Genomic DNA, 18675 nt, shown 5'->3' on the forward strand with positions numbered 1-18675 from the left:
GCAACACGGTCTCGGGGTGTGGGGAGAAAAGTAGGGGGTTGTTGATAATCATACATTTTCCCGTGAGCTCAACCCCGCAGGATTTCCCCACGTCTTTTCTACCCAACTGAGGGGAGACACTGCAGGCCCGTCTGGAAAAACAGTTGCTTGACCGTCGGGTTTCTGTTTCGTCCCTAGACATAGTTACCACCTCTCTCTCCTCATTCTTTCTGCATTTTTTTTTGTTTTTGTTTTGCCGTTTCTTCATCCCCATTTCTTCCCGAATTCATGCCCTGATCACGCCATTTTCTTTCTTCCTTGGTAAGCTTCGACCTCTCCCTCTGTCATTCTTCTCTCTTCATCTTCCTCCTTACCCCCTGAATCATCTCACCTTCCAACGGATTATCCTCCGTACGATCTTACTCATTGTCATCTAAGTTGATTTTCTTCTTCATAAACTGGCTTCGATTTTGGATCGGATTATTATTCTTATTTATAGGCTAATTTTGATACGGATGCAGGCTTTTGTTGATGGTTCTGATTGATTTCGGAGATGGTTTCGCGCAATGCGGAGGTATGATGGAGAAAATATGCGTTCTTCTTAAATATTTTTTGTTATCTGTCGTAGTTTTTTTTTTTGCCTGGATTACTTTGACTACTGTACGAGGATGGTTTGATCAAAGTGAGGAAGGGTAGGTGATTCATGAACGAAATGTGTTCTCATGGTGAGCAGGAAGAGAGCTGCGCGACGTCTGCACCGACCGTGCTGTTTGATCGCTCACAACCGCGGGTTTCTAACACCGTACGTGAAACTTCAATCTTCTTTTCCCTTCGTTTTTTGTTTCCTTCATCTTCTTTTTCTTTCGTGGTTCTTGTTTGTCCCATCCTTTTTTCACGGCTTGTGTTGCATTAACAGAATTATGGGGCTTGTCACGATTTATTATGTTTACAGCCATGTTCCAGCGTAATCTTTTTCCTTTTTCTTATGGAGTCAAAAACTGAATTCCGCTCCTAATCTAGGACATCCTAGGCCAGTTTTGTGAAACATCTCGTGTGAGGTGTCTGTCTGCATTTGGTCTAGGTACTCTCGTTGCCTTACCAACATTGTATCTTGTTTGGATGTTAATTTCAAAATGGGTTATCAATTGCCGGTTCATCGCAGCAATCCATCTGCATTTTACATTGTTTATTTATCTTCAGGCATGACGTTTACTGTTGTTTTTCATATTTGTTGATTTTGAGAGGATATGTCTTGGGTTATATAAGTTGTGCATTCCTACAAGTGTAGTGGATTTTGCTGAAATGATGGTTTCCTCTCTCCATTTTGTAGGTCTTCAAGAGTGGGCCGCTTTTCATATCCTCCAAAGGTGTGTATAGGCTTTTATTGCTTGGCTGTGATTTGGTTTGATACGCATCCCACTAGGCCTTCTCCATGTTGTTGGTTACTGGTTAGGATTACCCTCTGTGAACCACGTATCCTTTTAATGGATATGATTGATGGAAATCTTTCATTTTCTAGATGAATATCTAAACACCCATCCATCAATAACCTAAAATGCTATCACCAAAACTTTAAAATTGATAACTTCCCAACCCCTACAAAGCCTTTCTCCTTGAGGAGGAATATGTGCAGGTTTCTATCTTTTTTTTTTCTGCTTTAATTTTAAAATTAATTGAAATGATCATTATGCTTGACTTTAGAAGCGACCAATTCATGATACTGACAGAATACTGAGTTAAGACTGTTTGCGTTATTTTTTTTCAAACCAAACAAAGATGGACTAGTGATATGTCTTTATGCATGACAAGTAAATTGAAATGTCATCAGAAACGCTACTATGATGGAATTGTTCAATTTTTTGAGAGGGAAATTCCCCTTGTAATGCATTACAAGTGTTTTTTCCCCCTTCTACCCAATATTGGGCAATTGTTGCAAAATATCATTTTTCATTTAAGGTGCATTGTTTTGCAATTAAAAAAATGAGCGGATATCGCAAAAAAGTTTTTAATATTCATGTGCAGTCTGTGATAATACGGATGTATAGAAGATGATGTAAACATGAGGGACAAAAAGTGCTCATTGTTTTTTCACGACTATCTCACTTAAAATAGCTGATTGTTTCGATCCTTTCTCCTGGTGGTCCTTTAAATTTGTGATTATTTTAGGTTCTTGCTGCCAAGCAGTTTAGTGTTAGAACCATAAATGTTTTATTCTATTTGTAGTGCAGCTTATTTATGCTTACCTTAAATATTTAAATACTATTGAAAATATTCATTTTGGAACATTGAAAGATAACATATGCATATTACCTTTTAATTCACTTGGGGTTGTGCATTACTTTTTGGGTATGTTTGGTTGCATCTCATGTCATTTGGAATTACATGAGATGGAATCAAATGTACTTTGAAGTCATATGATTTCAAATCACATTATGTTCCTCATCTGCATGAGGTTCCAAATCACATGTTTGGTTAGCTGTGCAAATGAGATTCATTCTGTCATTTGCATGAGATTCTAAATCACATGTTTGGCTGGTTGTGCAAATGAGATTCATTCTCTCATATGCATGAGATTCTGAATCACATTCGTATGCAACCAAACATACCCTTTGAGAACTTTGTCATGGAATTCGATGCAATGGGATGCTTTTTTTGGTTGCATATTTATTGCCTTCACATTTACAGGGATAGGATGGACTTCTTGGAAGAAACGCTGGTTTATCTTGACACGCACATCACTAGTCTTCTTTAGAAGTGATCCTGTAAGGATTGTTCATGTTCATAGATTTTTGTTAATATTCAGAACAGATTGTGTTTGTCTCATATTCAACAAATTCTGATTACGGTGCATGGAATGACATCACAAAACATCTTAGCCGTATCTGCTCTTCCTGCTAAAACCTTTATTCAATCAATATTTTCATCTTTAACTGTGGAATATCTGATTTATTAATAGTTTCTTTTTAGCACGCTCAACATATAAGCTTGTTTTTGCTTGAGTTTACCTGCAAAAGCGGATCAGGTTACTTCCCTATAGGTTTAAGTCTTGTCACAATTTTAGTCCACTCTAATGCATTTATTTAGGTCTATTCACATGGAGAACCGTTTTCTCACCATTATCTGATTTCTCTGGAACTTAATGAAAGAATCAGTATTTCTGGTTAGACCCATTAGGTGAATTTTAACAGGTGAGAATGGATCATAGTTTTTCAAATCAAACATGTAGGGGACTTCTCATTTTCAGAGAATACATTCTTTCTGCTCACTAGCTTGGCGATGATCTTCCAGTATGTAATATCAGCGAGACAACTTGCTCCATCAGACCTTTAGTCTTTCAAAAATGTAAGGATTTTCAAGATATTGATAGTTTCTTACTGTAAACAATATCATTTTGTTCTTGTTCTTGGTGGAACTCTCCAGCGCAAGAAAGGATAGTTTTGGAGCTATTGTGCAAAAGATAATGGGATCAGTTCTCACATCTCTGGATAATTTACTTATATACTCTTTTTTTTTGTGACAATGTGTCCACTTGTGCCAAGCTTTACATCTTTCCCATATTTCTGGTGAATTGTCTAGTTCACCTTTTGCTGATTTATATGTTCAACTGTGCTGGTGTATGCCTTTAAACTTTGTCCAAACAGCTTCATATCATTCATAGGTCTCATTCTTTGCTGGATGTGTCATTTTAGAGTGCACTCCCTCAAAAAGGTGGTGAAGTAAATCTTACCCTGGGTGGAATTGACCTTAACAATTCAGGAAGGTATGTTGCATTTATTTAATTCATGAACATTACAGACTGCACGCAGAGGTGGTGATTGCTTACTTGAAAGTTGAAACATGCATTGCAGTGTGGTTGTCAGGGCTGATAAAAAGCTCTTGACAGTTTTGTTTCCTAATGGAGGTGATGGACGGGGATTTACACTCAAGGTATGTTTTATTTTTCCGATTGGCTCTGCTGGATTCCTTGTTTTGTAATCCTTTCCTTTTGGTGTGCAGGCAGAGACATCAGAAGATATGTATGAGTGGAAAACTGCACTTGAAAATGCTTTGTCTCAAGCACCTAGTGCAAATCTTGTGATGGGCCAGAATGGGATTTTTCGCAATGATGCAGCTGACTCTATTGAAGGATCTTTGGAACAATGTATTGGGTTTCTCCTGATGAAATTCATTTACTTGTGTTTCAGCTGGTCAGATAGCCTGCTTGTTACATAAATCATATTGATATTTTGCACTAACAGCAACATGGTGAACGTTGGGTTATTGTTATGAAACAACATATTGATATGAAAATTTACATATATGTTTTTTGGACCTCATAAAATATTCTGATGTTAGACCTTGGAGTTTGTGCATTTTGAGCATCCTTAAAAGGTGGAATTGCATATGATTTTGCAAATGTTAGTCTATTGTTATGACCTTTTGGTATACCAAATTATGTTCTTTGTGCCATTTTATGATTGCTTACTAAAACTATGTCTTCATATATGGACAATTTCTTGTGTTTTGAATTGAAAACCATTATTTTATGTTGCATTTGTAAATCCTGCCATTAACTTTGGTGTTCTAAGAGCATTTTTGTGGTGTTTAAGGGAGAGAGAAGCGGCCTGTGAAGTCCTTAGTTGTTGGTAGGCCCATATTGCTTGCCTTGGAAGACATTGATGGAAGTCCTTCCTTTTTGGAGAAAGCTCTGAGATTCATTGAACAGTATGGTAAAATTATTCTTTATCAATTTCTGACATTCTTCAGTGACTTTTCTAAGTTATTGTTCTCCCTAAAGCAAGAGTAATGAGTGGATTTCATGACAATTCTCTTCTTTTTTCTTTTTCTGGGATTTCGATCATGGTTTACAGCTGTATTTGTGACCATGACTGATCATTTCATTCGTCTATATGTTAGACGTAGTTTGCTGTTCTTTTTTTCCAAAAGATGTTGCAGCATAGGCAAAAGTTGTCCTCATGTGGTTGATATCCCGTCTGAAGGTTTAACATGGTTATATAGTGTATGGCCCTGGTTGACATTCCTAACAATCTGGACTTTGAAGATATGAAGTGTCCAAGGACTAAAATTTCTCCTTTCTTGCACGCCTCTTTATTTTTTGATGATTTTTTTTTTGTTTTGTGGCATAAAAAAGGAAAAGGAGAAAAAATGGTTACTTAGGTTGTCGCTGTTACCCTCCCAGTTCCATTTTGCTTGTATCGATAATGTAATCATGCTGTCTGCTGCTGATATCTCAGAAGCATGCTATCTTGTGATTCAATATGACAGCTTGCAGCAAACTGACTACAACTACACAATTAACTTTAGCATCAGACTCCATGTTTTACTATTAATCAACAACTTGGCCTTGCTAAGCACATAGATATGACCCTATGTCACAAAGACATGGATATGGTTATGGGACTTGACATTATCATGCTTGGTACAGTGCAGCACTTCATGAGTTTTGTAATGTAGGAATACATATATACATATATATGTATGTATGTATATATTCCTAGACTACAAAACTCATGAATTGCTTGTTTGTCCAAAATTCTTAATCTAAAGCAATAAAGCATATCATCTCAAGTGCAAATTCTTGTGCATCAATTCTAAGACATCGTGATTCAATTATGGATCCTAATTGAATATTAACGTGTGAAACTGATGACAGATTTTGAAAAGAACTAAAAACTCAAGAATCATGATCGTTAAAAAATGATGAAATTAGGGGCACGATATTGGCAGAGTTTGACACAAGTTTGATTGTCAGAAAGTGCTCTCTCTCTCTTTCACACAGACATCTGATATCCTTTTACCAGGAATAAAAGTTGAAGGTATATTAAGACAAGCTGCTGATGTTGAAGAGGTTGAGCTGCGTGTCCGAGAATATGAACAAGGTTCCTTTCTTGAATATTGCTTTCTGTTCCGTCCCTTTTATCTTATATGAACTGGTTGATTTGTTTCTGCTCTTGATTTCTAGAACTGTATTATCTTAGCTCCTAGGTATTAGTTTTTCAGTCTTTCGCTTCTGGAAGTGTTCAGAGTTTTGAAGCCAATGCATGTGGTTAGTTGCATTTGTATTTCTAGGATCTCATTTGTCTCAGATGATGCATGTTGGTATAATTTTAGGGAAGACTGAGTTTTCTCCTGATGAAGATGCACATCTTGTTGCTGACTGTGTAAAGGTATTTTCTTTCTTTCATATGTTAAAGAAGCTGCCGGCGTGATTTACTTCTTTCTTTCAAAATAGAGTGCAGATTTCTCATATAATCTGGTCTCTGTGCAATGCTTATAGCATATTCTTCGGGAATTGCCTTCATCTCCAGTTCCTGCTTCTTGTTGCACTGCACTACTAGAAGCATACAGTAAGTCTACTTTGCATGCTCTATTTGGCTAATTTCATTTAGTTCATGTTGATTCCAGAATTCTTTTTTATATTTATATTAGGGAAATTATGTGAAAAAATCTTCTTGAGTGGATTGAAGTAACATGTTAGTTTTACTAAACTATTTTTGAAGCTAATTTTGCAGATCAGTTGTTTGGAATCTTCTAAGTCTTGTTCTGGGAAGTCTGTTTTTAATTCTCTTGTTCTCTTCATTGTACTTCTCTATGTAGTGCAATTCTACTTCCAAATCATGCATTTGTGCCTTCAATGGAAAAACAAGAACCTTGTGTTGGTTTCTTTGATACTCATCATAACATTTTACTTGATAATCAAGAGATGGAAAATTTATCAAAAGCTACAAGAGCAGTGTAGTACTGTATGACAAGGTCACAAAGATGTGGTTTAGAAAATAAGAGAAGGGCACAACAAAATAAGTGGAAGGATAAGCTGTTCTTACTCTCGAGAGCCAGCCCATGGAATATCTACTTCTGGCCATGTGATTTGAGCAAGAAGTCAAATCTTCTTCTGTATGTGCTTTTGAAAATATTGTGTTGCTAAAATCCTTTTGATATCCTATTGGTGCCCCTTAACACTATCTCAATGATAAAAAACCATAGATGCCACAAGTGTGATTTTCTTCCCTTTTTCATTCTTTCTATCCTTTTTTTTTGGGTAGGCAAGCTGGGGGATGGAAACATTGGGATTTGAACCCAAAACCCTCACCAACAAATAAACACCCTAATTGGAATGCCATCATCACTGGATTATGCCTTAAGTTCCCTAGAACATTTTAACATGAGCTGAATACTACTACCGGGGGGTCGCCGGCATGGTCAGCGGGGTGGTTGTGAAGGTGTTGAGTTGAAGACGCCGGATGTTATGACCCTAACCCAATGCAATGTGTCTATGGTATGAACAAAGTTTGGGTCGTTGTAACTGGGTCATAGTTTAAGTGGGTCATCGTGTCGGTGTTAAAAATATATATATTTCTCTATTTACTCCAAAATACCCAATAAGGGTATTTTGGTCTTTTCACATATTGTAAAAGTTTTTATTAAAACAACCTTTTTCGTTTTTTTTCTTTTCCTTTTTTCTTTTTTGTTTTTTATTTTGTTCATAAAGGAGACCTTGTGGGCCCCACTATTGGAGTTGTTGGGGTCCCCAATGTCTCCATATGTGGGAGCCCCGGGGCCTCCCTCTCTCCTTTTTGTTGTATATATAAGGGGTGTTCCCCCCTCTTTTTGTAATCTTTCCCCTCATTCTTTGTAGAGTGTTTTACGCTCTCTTAATAAAATTATTTCTTTTTAGCCTTTTGGAATTACCCCTTTGTGGGTTTATGCAATTGCACTTTATGTGCTTGTGAGTTCCCCTTAGTGGGTTTGTGTATTTGCGCTTTATGTGCGTGTGATTTCGTGTCCTTTATTGGATTTTCAAGTGTTATCACTTGCTATTTGTATTTCCACCTATTTTCTTAGAGTCGGGTCATAAGATCTAGATTCATGAAAGGGACTAGAGTATATAAATAAGTCTTTTCTCTTGTAGTGAGCATCGTAGAAGTTAATAGAATTCCCCTACTCAAGGGTGTTGGAGGCCTGCTTCTCCTTGAATTGAAATCAGTATTTTCCTCTCTCTCTCTCTTAATTTCATCACTGTTACGAGCTTGGCTTGTAATAATTGGTATCAGAACAAGTTCAATTCATTGGGGTCCGATGATAATAGTAGATCAGTTGGGGTTCCTAGACTCACTCGGGGAGTTGAGTTCGCAACTGCATGCTATGTGTTAAAATGTAACATATATATAATAATATTATCATATTATATATATTTTTTCTATTTCATTTTATGTATTTTATATTATCTAGTTAATATAGAACTAGATAATATAGTTTGGTTAAGTTCCAACCGGAACTTAACCAAACATCTAGTCGTTGGAACTAGTCCAACGGCTAGAAGGGAGAGCTCCTTATGAGCTCTCCCTCTTGCTCTTGTATAAACAGGGGTGCAGCCCCTCTTGTAAAATCACTTCAAATGCTTTTTAAGCATTTATCTACTTAAGTAAAGTTGCATTATTTATTTATGGTTTTTCGCTTTTACCCTTTTATGGGTCTTGCTTAAAGTGTCTTTTAGACACTTTCTTTTGAGTGATCCGAGTGCATTCGTGGAAGATCACAATTTCATTACATGGTATCAGAGCTGTGGGATTATTAGATCTTGGAGAAAGGCTGCCTCGGTTTCTGTGCCCCTTGTGCAAAAGGTGTGTCATCACCTTGTTCTTGCAAAGTGTTTCGTCACTTAGAGAGAAGTGTTTTATCACTTCATTATCGACTTCAAATCGCATCATTTGAAGGGCTTCAACATCTTTGTATTGTATCTCTTTTCCTTTCCAGTTCATTTTTTTGTTCTTTTCTTTTTTCTTTCTCTTTTTCTCCTCTTGTTAACGATGGATGACAATGATAAAGTCACCATCATCCCCATGAAATTAAGTGACAAATTATGTAACATGAGCTTCAATCATGAAGCACCACATATGGGGTAAAGACTTATGGGGGATTATGGATGGTTCCGATTCAGAACCTAAACTATCCTTTACCAAGAAAGAGGGAGATAAAGATGTCCCATTATCATAAGAAGAGAAAATAAAGGTTTTAGCCTCCTATGAAAAAAGTGAAAAGAGTGGAGAATGAGACATGCAAAAATAATGTCATAGCTTATCAATAGTGTTGACATTAAAAAATGCTCTAGTCTTGCCAAATTTGATCATGCCGATAAGGCATAAGAATACCTTAAAAATATGTATTCCCTTAAAGATATTGCACATGTGTGCAATCTTCAAGAGAAGGTTCGGATGATGACCCAAGGAGACAAATCAATTCGAGAATATTACAATGGGTTATCCGAACTTTGGGAAGAACTCTCTTCTTGAGCCAAAATGACACTGTGCCAAAGATATTGAGCTTCGCCAAAAGCAACTTGATGCTGAACATTTTTACCAGTTTATAACTGGGTTAAGGCCGGAATTCGAGTCCACGAAATCGACCCTCCTTCGCCGAGGAAAAGTTCCTTCTATTGTGGAAACTATTGAAGAATTAACAATGAAGGAAAATCGTTTCTGAAAAAGTTCCTCTAAAGCTGATGATGATTCCATCCTAGCAGTATCTAGTCCTGGGAATCATACTCGCGCTTATAAGCCACCCCATTTTGGGAGGCAGAATGACGAGTTTGACAAAAGAAAAAGTTATTTGTCATTACTGTCATGAACCGGGGCACTATAGGTCCTAATGTCCAAAGTTAAAAAGGAGAGATGAAAATAAGGTTGCATCAGCTGAAGTCGAGTAAAAAGATCAAGATGCACATGTTTCCATGACTCAATTAATGGAGACCCTTCAACCCCTTCTCTAAGGGGTATCTTCTTCCGCTGAAGCCTCAACTGGAGCAACAATCACATCTGTATCCGGTCCAGGTAACTTTCCTTGGCTCTTAGATTACGATGCCTCATTTTATATGACCCCAAATTACAAATGTTTATCCAAATGTCTTAAAAATAACTCAAATATTTCAAAAGTCTTTATAGCAGATGGAACATCTCTCGCTATAAAAGAAGTTGGATGTTTTGAAAAACCCAAAACTTTTTGTATTCCAAAAGTTAAATATATCCAAAAACTGAATTTAAACCTTTTATTTGTTTCTCAAATTTCTGATTATGGATGTAATATATCCTTCTCTTCTGATGGTTGTTGGATACAAGATCACCAGTCAGGGAAGCTGATTGGGGAAGGCCATAGAGAAGGAGGGCTATATTACATGGACTTTTTGGAACTTTCAAAGAATGTATTTTGTTTAAATGTTCAGAAATTGGAAACAGACTTATGGCACAAAAGACTTGGCCATCCTCGTATGTCTAAAATTCAATACTTTCCAAGTTTGGGAAAATTTTATAAATCTAAAAATTTTGCTTGTAAAGACTGCGTTCTTGGAAAAATGAAAAGATTATCGTTTTCTAGTAGAATCCTTGTTTCTACAAAACCTCTTGAGCTAATACATTCATATGTTTGGGGACCCGCACCAGTTATTTCTAAAGGCGGTTATGCATATTATGTCATCTTTGTTGATGATTTTTCTAGACATACCTGGATTTATTTTCTTAAACATAAATCCGAAGTTTTTGCTCACTTTCAAATCTTTCATAAAATGGTCACAGACAAATTTCAAAATAATATTTCCATCTTTCGCACCGATTCAGGGGGAGAATTTATGTCTGGAGAATTTTAAAACTATCTTAATTCATATGACATTATTCATCAACGATCTTGCCCAAACACCCCTCAACAAAATGGTCTTGCAGAACGCAAACATCGCCATATTATGGAAACTACTCAGACTTTGCTAATAACAAGTCAAGTGCCAAAAGGGTTTTGGGCTGAAGCAGCTCTAACTACCACTTATCTCATCAATATAATGCCATCTTCTTCTTTAGAAAATATATCTCCAATTCAAAAAATCTATGATTTAGCTCCGGACTACTCTAGATTAAGAGTGTTTGGTTGCAAATGTTTTTTATTTACAAACAAGAACGATAAATTCTTCCCCCGGGCAATCTCATGTGCCTTTTTAGGATATGCTGAAAATAAAAAAGGGTACAGATGCTATGATCTTCAAAATGGTAAATTGTATGTGTCAAGAAATGTGACTTTTCTTGAAAAAGAAAATTTCTTTGAAAGTGAAAAATCCAAAGATATTACTGAATATTCTTTTTTAATTGATTTAACTTCAAAATCCAACGAAGAGGATTTTGAATATAACTTTGACAATGATCAAAGTCCTACATGCACGTCTGAAAATGATAGTGAAGACCAAACCAGTAGGGATGTTGGTTTACAGTATTCAAGACGAAGAATTGGAGAGCAGCGCCCTCCATGCACGTTAGAAAGATTTTCTGAAGCTCCTCTTCGTAGGACTTCTAGAATTTCTAGACCTCCCGAATAATTCGTCTCTTATGAATCTTTTTCACCCTCGTATAGGGCAGCCCTTGCATTAATTCAATCCTATGCTGAACCTTCCTCATACTTTGAAGCCAAAAATCATGTAGAATGGATTGAAGCTATGAAAACTGAATTAGATGCATTAGAGAAAGCCAACATTTTGTTCATTCAAGACTTGCCTCTTGGAAAGAAACCTATAAGCTGAAGATGTGTCTACAAAGTCAAAACCAAAAGTGATAGGACCCTAGAAAGATATAAGGCCCGACTCGTGGCCAAAGGCTATGCTCAAGAGTATGACATTGACTACGAAGAAACCTTTGCTCCTATGGCCCGAATGACCACTGTTCGAACTTAAATACTTTAGCTTATATAAAAAAATGACCTATATTTCAAATGGACGTCAAAAATGTCTTTTTAAATGGGAGTCATATTGAAGAAATATACATGGAAGCTCCGCCTGGTTTCAATCTTCCTAAGGGTAAAATTCTTCGTCTTGAGAAGACCCTTTATGGCCTTAAGCAGACAACAAAAGCCTAGTATGACAGATTTAGTCATGTTATGACTCATATTGGATTTCGTTCTTGTTTGACTGACACTGCCTTGTTTATTAATCCATCTGATGCATGTATCATCATTGTTCTTCTTTATGTGGATGATATGATCATCACTGGAGGTGACAAACAAGGAGTAGCCAATATCAAAACTCTTCTTAAAACTCATTTTGAAATGTCTAACCTAGGACTTTTACGATATTTTCTAGGAATAGAAGTTGCTTATTCCCCTCGTGGGTACTTAATATCTCAATCTAAATTCACTTTTGATATTGTTTGCAGGTCTGTCATTACCGATGATAATAAAGTTGACACTCCAAAAGTAGTAAATGTTAAAATGAAAATTGATGATGGAGAACAGCTAGAAGATCCCACTCCGTTTAGACAACTTGTTGGAGCACTTTCTTACATTTCTATCACTCGACCAAACATTGCACATGCTGTTCACACAGCTAGCCAGTTTCAACATGCTCCCACCTCCGTTCACATGAGAGCAATTTTACGCATTATTAGATATTTAAAGAGTTCTCTCTCACATGTACTCTTCTTGTCTGCATCGTCATCTTTAAATTTAATTGCTTATTACTGATGCTGACTGGGGAGGTGATCCTAATAATAGGCACTCAACCACTGGTTTCTGTGAGTTTTTAGGTGAATCTCTAATATTGTGGAGGTGCTAGAAGCAGCAGAAGGTTTCTCTTTCCTCCACTGAAGCTGAATATAGAGCCATGACAACCACCACAATGGAAGTTGTTTGGCTCAGGCGATTGCTCACTGATATGGGAGCTGAAACAACACAAGCCTCACGAATGTGTTGTGACAACAAGAGTGCAATCTACATCCCAAGCAACCGGGCTTTCCATGAACGCACCAAACACATTGAGATGGATTGTCACTACGTCAGAGAGGAATACTTGCATGGCACCATTGATCTGCCATATTTTACGTCAGAATACCAATTAACATATTTCTTCACCAAACCTCTCGTAGCTTCCAGATTTCACTTCCTTTTAGACAAACTTTTGCTCATTATACCGTAAGTTTGAGGGGGAGTGTTAAAATGTAACGTATATATAATAATAATATTATATTATTATTATTATATATATTTTTTCTATTTTCTTTTTCTTTTTCCTTTTCTTTTTATGTATTTTATATTATCTAGTTCATATAGAACTAGATAATATAGTTTGGTTAAGTTCCAACCGGAACTTAACCAAACATCTAGTCGTTGGAACTAGTCCAACGACTATGGTGAGCTCTCCCTCCTGCTCTTGTATAAATAGGGTGCAGCCCCTCTTGTAAAATCACTTCTTCAAATGCTTTTTAAGCATTTGTCTATTTCAATAAAGTTGCATTATTTATTTGTGGTTTTCCGCTTTTACCCTTTTATGGGTCTTGCTTAAAGTGTCTTTTAGACACTTCCTTTTGAGTGATCTGAGTGCATTCATGGAAGATCACCATTTCATTACACTGTGGTTGTGCAGATGATTGCTACAAGATCAGACCCAAAATTCAAGGAAATGTAAGCCCTTATCAAGATGAACAAGGTTTCTCTATGGCCTCTTGAAAGAGCAACTTGCAAGCCCTCAGAAGCTACATTCTTGAGCACCTTGAATGCCTTAGAAGAGCTCCATTGGACGCTCATGGGTGTGCCCGTTATGGAGTTAGAGTCATCCATTCCGCTGTTTGTGCATAGCTGCGATGAACTTGCTGCTGAATTTATGAATTATTGCATGGAAGTCACTGCTTATCAAATGTTCATTGAAACGACTCATGGATGTGCAACCCTAAACCCAAGAGAGGATGGTAGCACCGGGTCTGAGTCAGTTGGCCTTTTTCCTGAACATGTCAACAAATCCTTTGACTCCCTGGACCAAGGATCGAAGAGGAACAATGATGGTGTGGCTCCAAGGGAATGCGGAACACCATGGGTTGGTGCAAGAACCAGCTTGCATTGGGGATGACAGAGTTTGCGAATCGCAGTGAGAAAATGAACGCCCACCAACTATATTATGAAATGGCCCAATGATCATAGCAATATGACCAGACGTTTCATGACAGCTGAAGATGTACCTTGTTGTGCACAGGCATCCCAATACAACCTATTGGTTTCTTTCTCCTTCAAATGATCTCACCAGAGTTCTTCCAAGATTGTGCACTACATTCTTCAATGCATCCGGTTAGATCCTGTCCCTATCAAGAAGCAAGAAATTGGAATCATGACTCTGGTGTGGCATCGGGATGTTCAGTAAACATGATCAATATTGTGGGTGGGAAAGACCCGTTTGACCATGGTGGAGGGAGGTTTCGACGTTGTGGCGTCGGTATTAAGGCTAATGACTGCTCGTCCAACGGAAAATGTGAATGGGCTCATGCAAATGTAGGTTGCTGCCCAAATTCTAATTTAGTGGTATGCATGCACCAACTGCTTGATGTAATGTCTCACCCAAGTGAAGACATGAGGAAGTTAGAAGAGTAACAATTGTGCAAGCATTGCAGGAAAACTCAAGGTGCTTGTTTGCAAATACTTCACGTGGTTTCTCTACTATAATGTCAAAGCTCGATGACAGCCTTGAGTCTTGCATGCCAGCTGCAACATTGCCAGCTTTTCTTTTTGAACAACCAATCAAGCATCCGAAAGAGTGTGCAAAGGCAATTCTTTGCTGCTTATCAAATGGGAATGCTAGAAATTAATAGGCTATCATAGCTATGCAAGGAACTATTCCACTTGGGCAGATTTTCAAACTAGGACCTGTAAGGCACAAGTGAAATTTAGCTACAAATTCTGGGGATCGTAGTAATCAAAATGAGAATGTTTGTGCTGGTATTGAAGGCATGGATGAGAGGCACGGAAATCCAGAGTTCATGATAGTAAAGCTGCTTGAGAAACTTGGTCACCAAGATCAAGTTGTAGGATATTGCAAACTTGAATTACAAAGGATGATTGAGGAACTGACCAACTGGTATAGCCAATTGGACCAACTTGAAGACAACAAGGACAATGGGAGCCGCTGGATGTTCCTGTTGCAGTCCATGAGTAATGAGAGGTGGTTCGTAAGTGGGAACAGCTCTGCACAACTCCTAAATGAGAGGTGGTTCATGAGTGGGAACAACTCTGCACAACTCCTAAATGCCATCATTATTGAAACAAGATTTGATCTTGACTATGAAGCAACAGAAAACATTATCAAGCGAATGAAAACAATAAGGTATAATGTGCAAATTACTGAACCACGTGTTGTTTATTGGGCCATGAAGATTCTTGAACCCCTATCTTGCAAATGAACTACTATTTTCTTCTGGGCCATGAGAACACCAGAAATGACCGAGGGAGTTGAGAAATTCCAGCATAGATGTGCTCTGGATGCATCACAACACCTATTGGCAAAGCCGGATGGGAATAAAAACTATACACTGGGTGAGGTTGTTGCAACATCTTGGGCAAAGCTAGGAATGGTCAGGCTTACACCATCAAATTCCAAATGCATGATGTGTATAGAACTTCTTGGGCTACAAACAAATGAAGACTACAGATTGATGCTTATAGATCAAGGCTTGCAGCCTAAAACCCTTGATGTAGAGCTCAAGTGGGAATTTGCCAGAGTGCCCATAGTTTCGGCAGGACATTTAAAGTTCTTCCTTCAGCTGAATACAATTGGATGAAATTCCATGTCAAAAAGGGATGCACTTGCTGATGATGGTGATGGAAATAACTGAAAGATTTTCAATGTTCTCATCCTTCCCTGCGTGAAAGCTGAGAAACAAAGAGAGAGATAGAGAGGGAGAGAGGAACTGCAAGAAAACCGATACCCACTATATTTCGTAGGGTCGGCTGCTGTAGCACATGAGATCACTGTTTATTCTGATGCAGACTGGGCGGGAGACCCAGATGAACGCAGATCAGTATCCGGATATTGTGTGTTTGTTGGGATGAATTTGGTTTCTTGGAGTAGTAAGAAACAAAAGGCTGTTGCCAGATCCAGTACAGAGGCTGCTTCCATATGCCCTTCACATGGTGCATGCATAAACTGAGATACTTGATTCACGGAGTATACTATATCAGGACGAGTAAAAGTGAGGTATTGTAACATACCCACTATGCTATGGTACTGTGTGGGATTATCAAATGGATCCCTGTCTTGAGAGTTAAGCTTTTGATGAAGAACGCTAGGAGTTCCCAAGGGCTTGCAGTCTTTCATACCCGCTTTATTGAGAACATCAATGGTATACCTATGTTGAGTGAGAGTAATCTCTTCAGAGGTACTGTCGACTTCAACTCCAAGAAAGTATCGTAGTTTGCCAAGGTCCTTCATTTTGAACCTCTGATTCAAGAGATGTTTGACTTCTTCAATGTGCTCATTGGAATTACCAGTGATGATGATATCATCTACATATATCAACAACAGAGTAATTGTGTCTTGGTTCTTAAATATAAATAAGGAGTGGTCAAGAAGAGATTTCTTAAAACCATATTTTTGTATTTCAAGAGAAAAACTATCGAACCAAGATCGAGATGCCTGCTTCAATCCATATATCGCCCTTTTTAGTCTGCATACATATTTTGTAGGATTGCCTTCTGTGTAACCAGTGGGTTGTTCCATGTATACTTCTTCTCTCAAATTTCCATGAAGAAAAACATTCTTCACATCAAGTTGGCTAATAGTCCATTGATGTTCAATAGCTAAAGAAAGTATGACTCTGATTGTCCCCATCTTCACCACTGGACTAAAGGTTTCATCATAGTCATGTCCTTGCTCTTGTGTAAAACCTTTGGCTACAAGTCTCGCCTTGTATCACTCTATAGTCCCATCTGGTTTATACTTTATTTTGTACACCCATTTCGAACCAACATCATTTCTGTCAGGTGGTCTTGATACGACATCCCACGTACCACATTTATGTAGAACTTCCATCTCCTCATTCATTGCTTCAATCCATCTTCTGGAATTTGATGCTTGGGAGAACGTTGTGGGTTCATCTTCTTTATTCAAGGCTGTTAGAAAGAGTTGAAAATCTAATAAGAAATTTTCATAACTGACCCATCTTTCAATTGGATGGCGAGAACGGGTGGATCTTCTGGTATCAACGATGTTGGATGTAGAGGATGTGTCCATGTCTGAATTAACTATGGTGGGCGGCTCTCTTTCTCGTCGAGTGTAGACAAAGCCTTTATACCTTTCTGGATTCAAAATTGGGTCTGTATTTTCATGGGCAATCATTTCATTAGTAGACACAAATTCCTTATCCTTTTGAGTACAATTTGAGCAAACATCACTAGCTCCTGAGAGAAGTTCATAATTCAACCAAGGATAATAAGCCTCGATTTTAGATTTTGATTCTGAAGAACTTGTACATCGACAATCAAAATTCAATTCATCGAAGATGACATTTCTTGATATTTTGATGCGCTTGCTCACCGGATCATAGCACCTGTACCCTTTATAGTCATCAGCATAACCCACAAACCTGCACTTCAGGGCCTTGTCCTGAAACTTATGTCTCATTGACCTATCAACATGAACATAACATAAACAACCAAACACATGCAAATCATGGTAGTTGGGATGTACACCAAAAAGAGACAAATAAGGAGACTTGTTTTCCAAAATAGTCATGGGCAATCGATTTATCACATGAACTGCAGAATGAAAGGCCTCTGTCCATAAAGTAATCGGAAGACTACTATCATGCATCATGCTCATCGCACTCTCAACAATATGGCGATGCTTCCTTTCAGCAATCTCATTCTGCTGAGGTGTGTGTGGGCAAGACACCTTTTTCCTTATCCCGTTACTTTGAAGAAAGTTAGTAAAGTCAATGGAAGAAAATTCACCTCCTCCGTCACATTGGAAACTAAGGATGTTTTCAGAAAATTGGTTTTTGACAAAAGAATGGAAGTGTTCCGGAACAACTTGAAAGTCTCAGATTTGTGTTTCATGAAAAATATCCAAGAATAACGAGAATAACTGTCAACAAATAAAAAATAATATCTAGTTCTAGATATGGAAGCAACTGGGGCAGGCCCCCAAACATCAGAACAGATAGTCTCAAAAGGTCTTGAAGCTCTTTTATTGATAGAGTGAAATGGTAAGACATGACTCTTACATAAGAGACAACTAGAACATTTGTTGTCATTGACATTTATTCCTAAACTTGACTTGGGAATGAGGTTATTTGAAACAAGCTTTTCAATGAAACTACTGCTGCAATGACCTAGACGACCATGCCAAAGATTTGACTTATTGATTTCAGAGACACTGAAGACACATGTAGAATTTTCAGAAGGCAACGATGAGTGGAGCTTCAAGTTTGGTTCTGCAGAGCGAATATGTGCTGAAGGATCTTCTTGAAAGATATACATATTGCCTTGTCGTTTTCCTCTAGCGAACGTCTCATTCGTGCAGAGATCCTTGACAAGAACAGAAGAGGGAGTAAATTCAACTAAGGCTTTGGTATCATCAACAAGTTTAGAGACTGAAACAATGTTTTTCTTGATATTAGGAGGATAAAGAACTTTTGAAAGGTTGATAGAAGATTCAGACAAGGGTATAATAGAGTTTCCAATATGAGAGATAGAGTGGTGTGATCCATCTCCAGTAACTATACTACTTCTACCAATGTAAGGAACAAGTTTTAGGAGCTTACTGGCATCACCAGTAACGTGAGTTGCTGCTCCAGAGTCCACATACCAAGTACCTTGCTCATTCTGTTTTAGATTCAATTCTGCTAAGGCTGACAACAATAACTCCTTTACTTCTCCGTTGGTCCTTGTACTGTCTGTGCCTCTTTTTGCTTC

General features: G+C 37.8%; 1 protein-coding gene across 3 annotated transcripts in view; it reads left to right on the plus strand.

The window, feature by feature from the left end:
- LOC149816014 (rho GTPase-activating protein 7-like) overlaps window positions 1-18675 on the plus strand; it is a 73167-nt gene continuing 54492 nt past the window's right edge. Inside the window, exons 1-13 of one of the 3 annotated variants that reach the window (XM_089986664.1) lie at window positions 1-182; window positions 306-390; window positions 501-553; window positions 713-781; window positions 1310-1346; window positions 2665-2741; window positions 3669-3739; window positions 3828-3906; window positions 3976-4120; window positions 4569-4688; window positions 5781-5858; window positions 6091-6146; window positions 6257-6326. In XM_089986664.1, the coding sequence (XP_089842790.1) occupies window positions 533-553; window positions 713-781; window positions 1310-1346; window positions 2665-2741; window positions 3669-3739; window positions 3828-3906; window positions 3976-4120; window positions 4569-4688; window positions 5781-5858; window positions 6091-6146; window positions 6257-6326 (823 nt within the window). In that variant the 5' untranslated portion in view covers window positions 1-182; window positions 306-390; window positions 501-532. Of the gene's footprint in view, window positions 391-500; window positions 554-712; window positions 782-1309; window positions 1347-2664; window positions 2742-3668; window positions 3740-3827; window positions 3907-3975; window positions 4121-4568; window positions 4689-5780; window positions 5859-6090; window positions 6147-6256; window positions 6327-18675 lie in introns of all 3 variants that reach the window. The other 2 variants (XM_089986663.1, XM_089986662.1) reach the window with 2 other exon arrangements.

This window comes from Nuphar pumila, chromosome 14 (genome assembly GCF_984573655.1).
Source record: "Nuphar pumila chromosome 14, dmNupPumi1.hap1.1, whole genome shotgun sequence".
Lineage (NCBI taxonomy): Eukaryota > Viridiplantae > Streptophyta > Magnoliopsida > Nymphaeales > Nymphaeaceae > Nuphar > Nuphar pumila.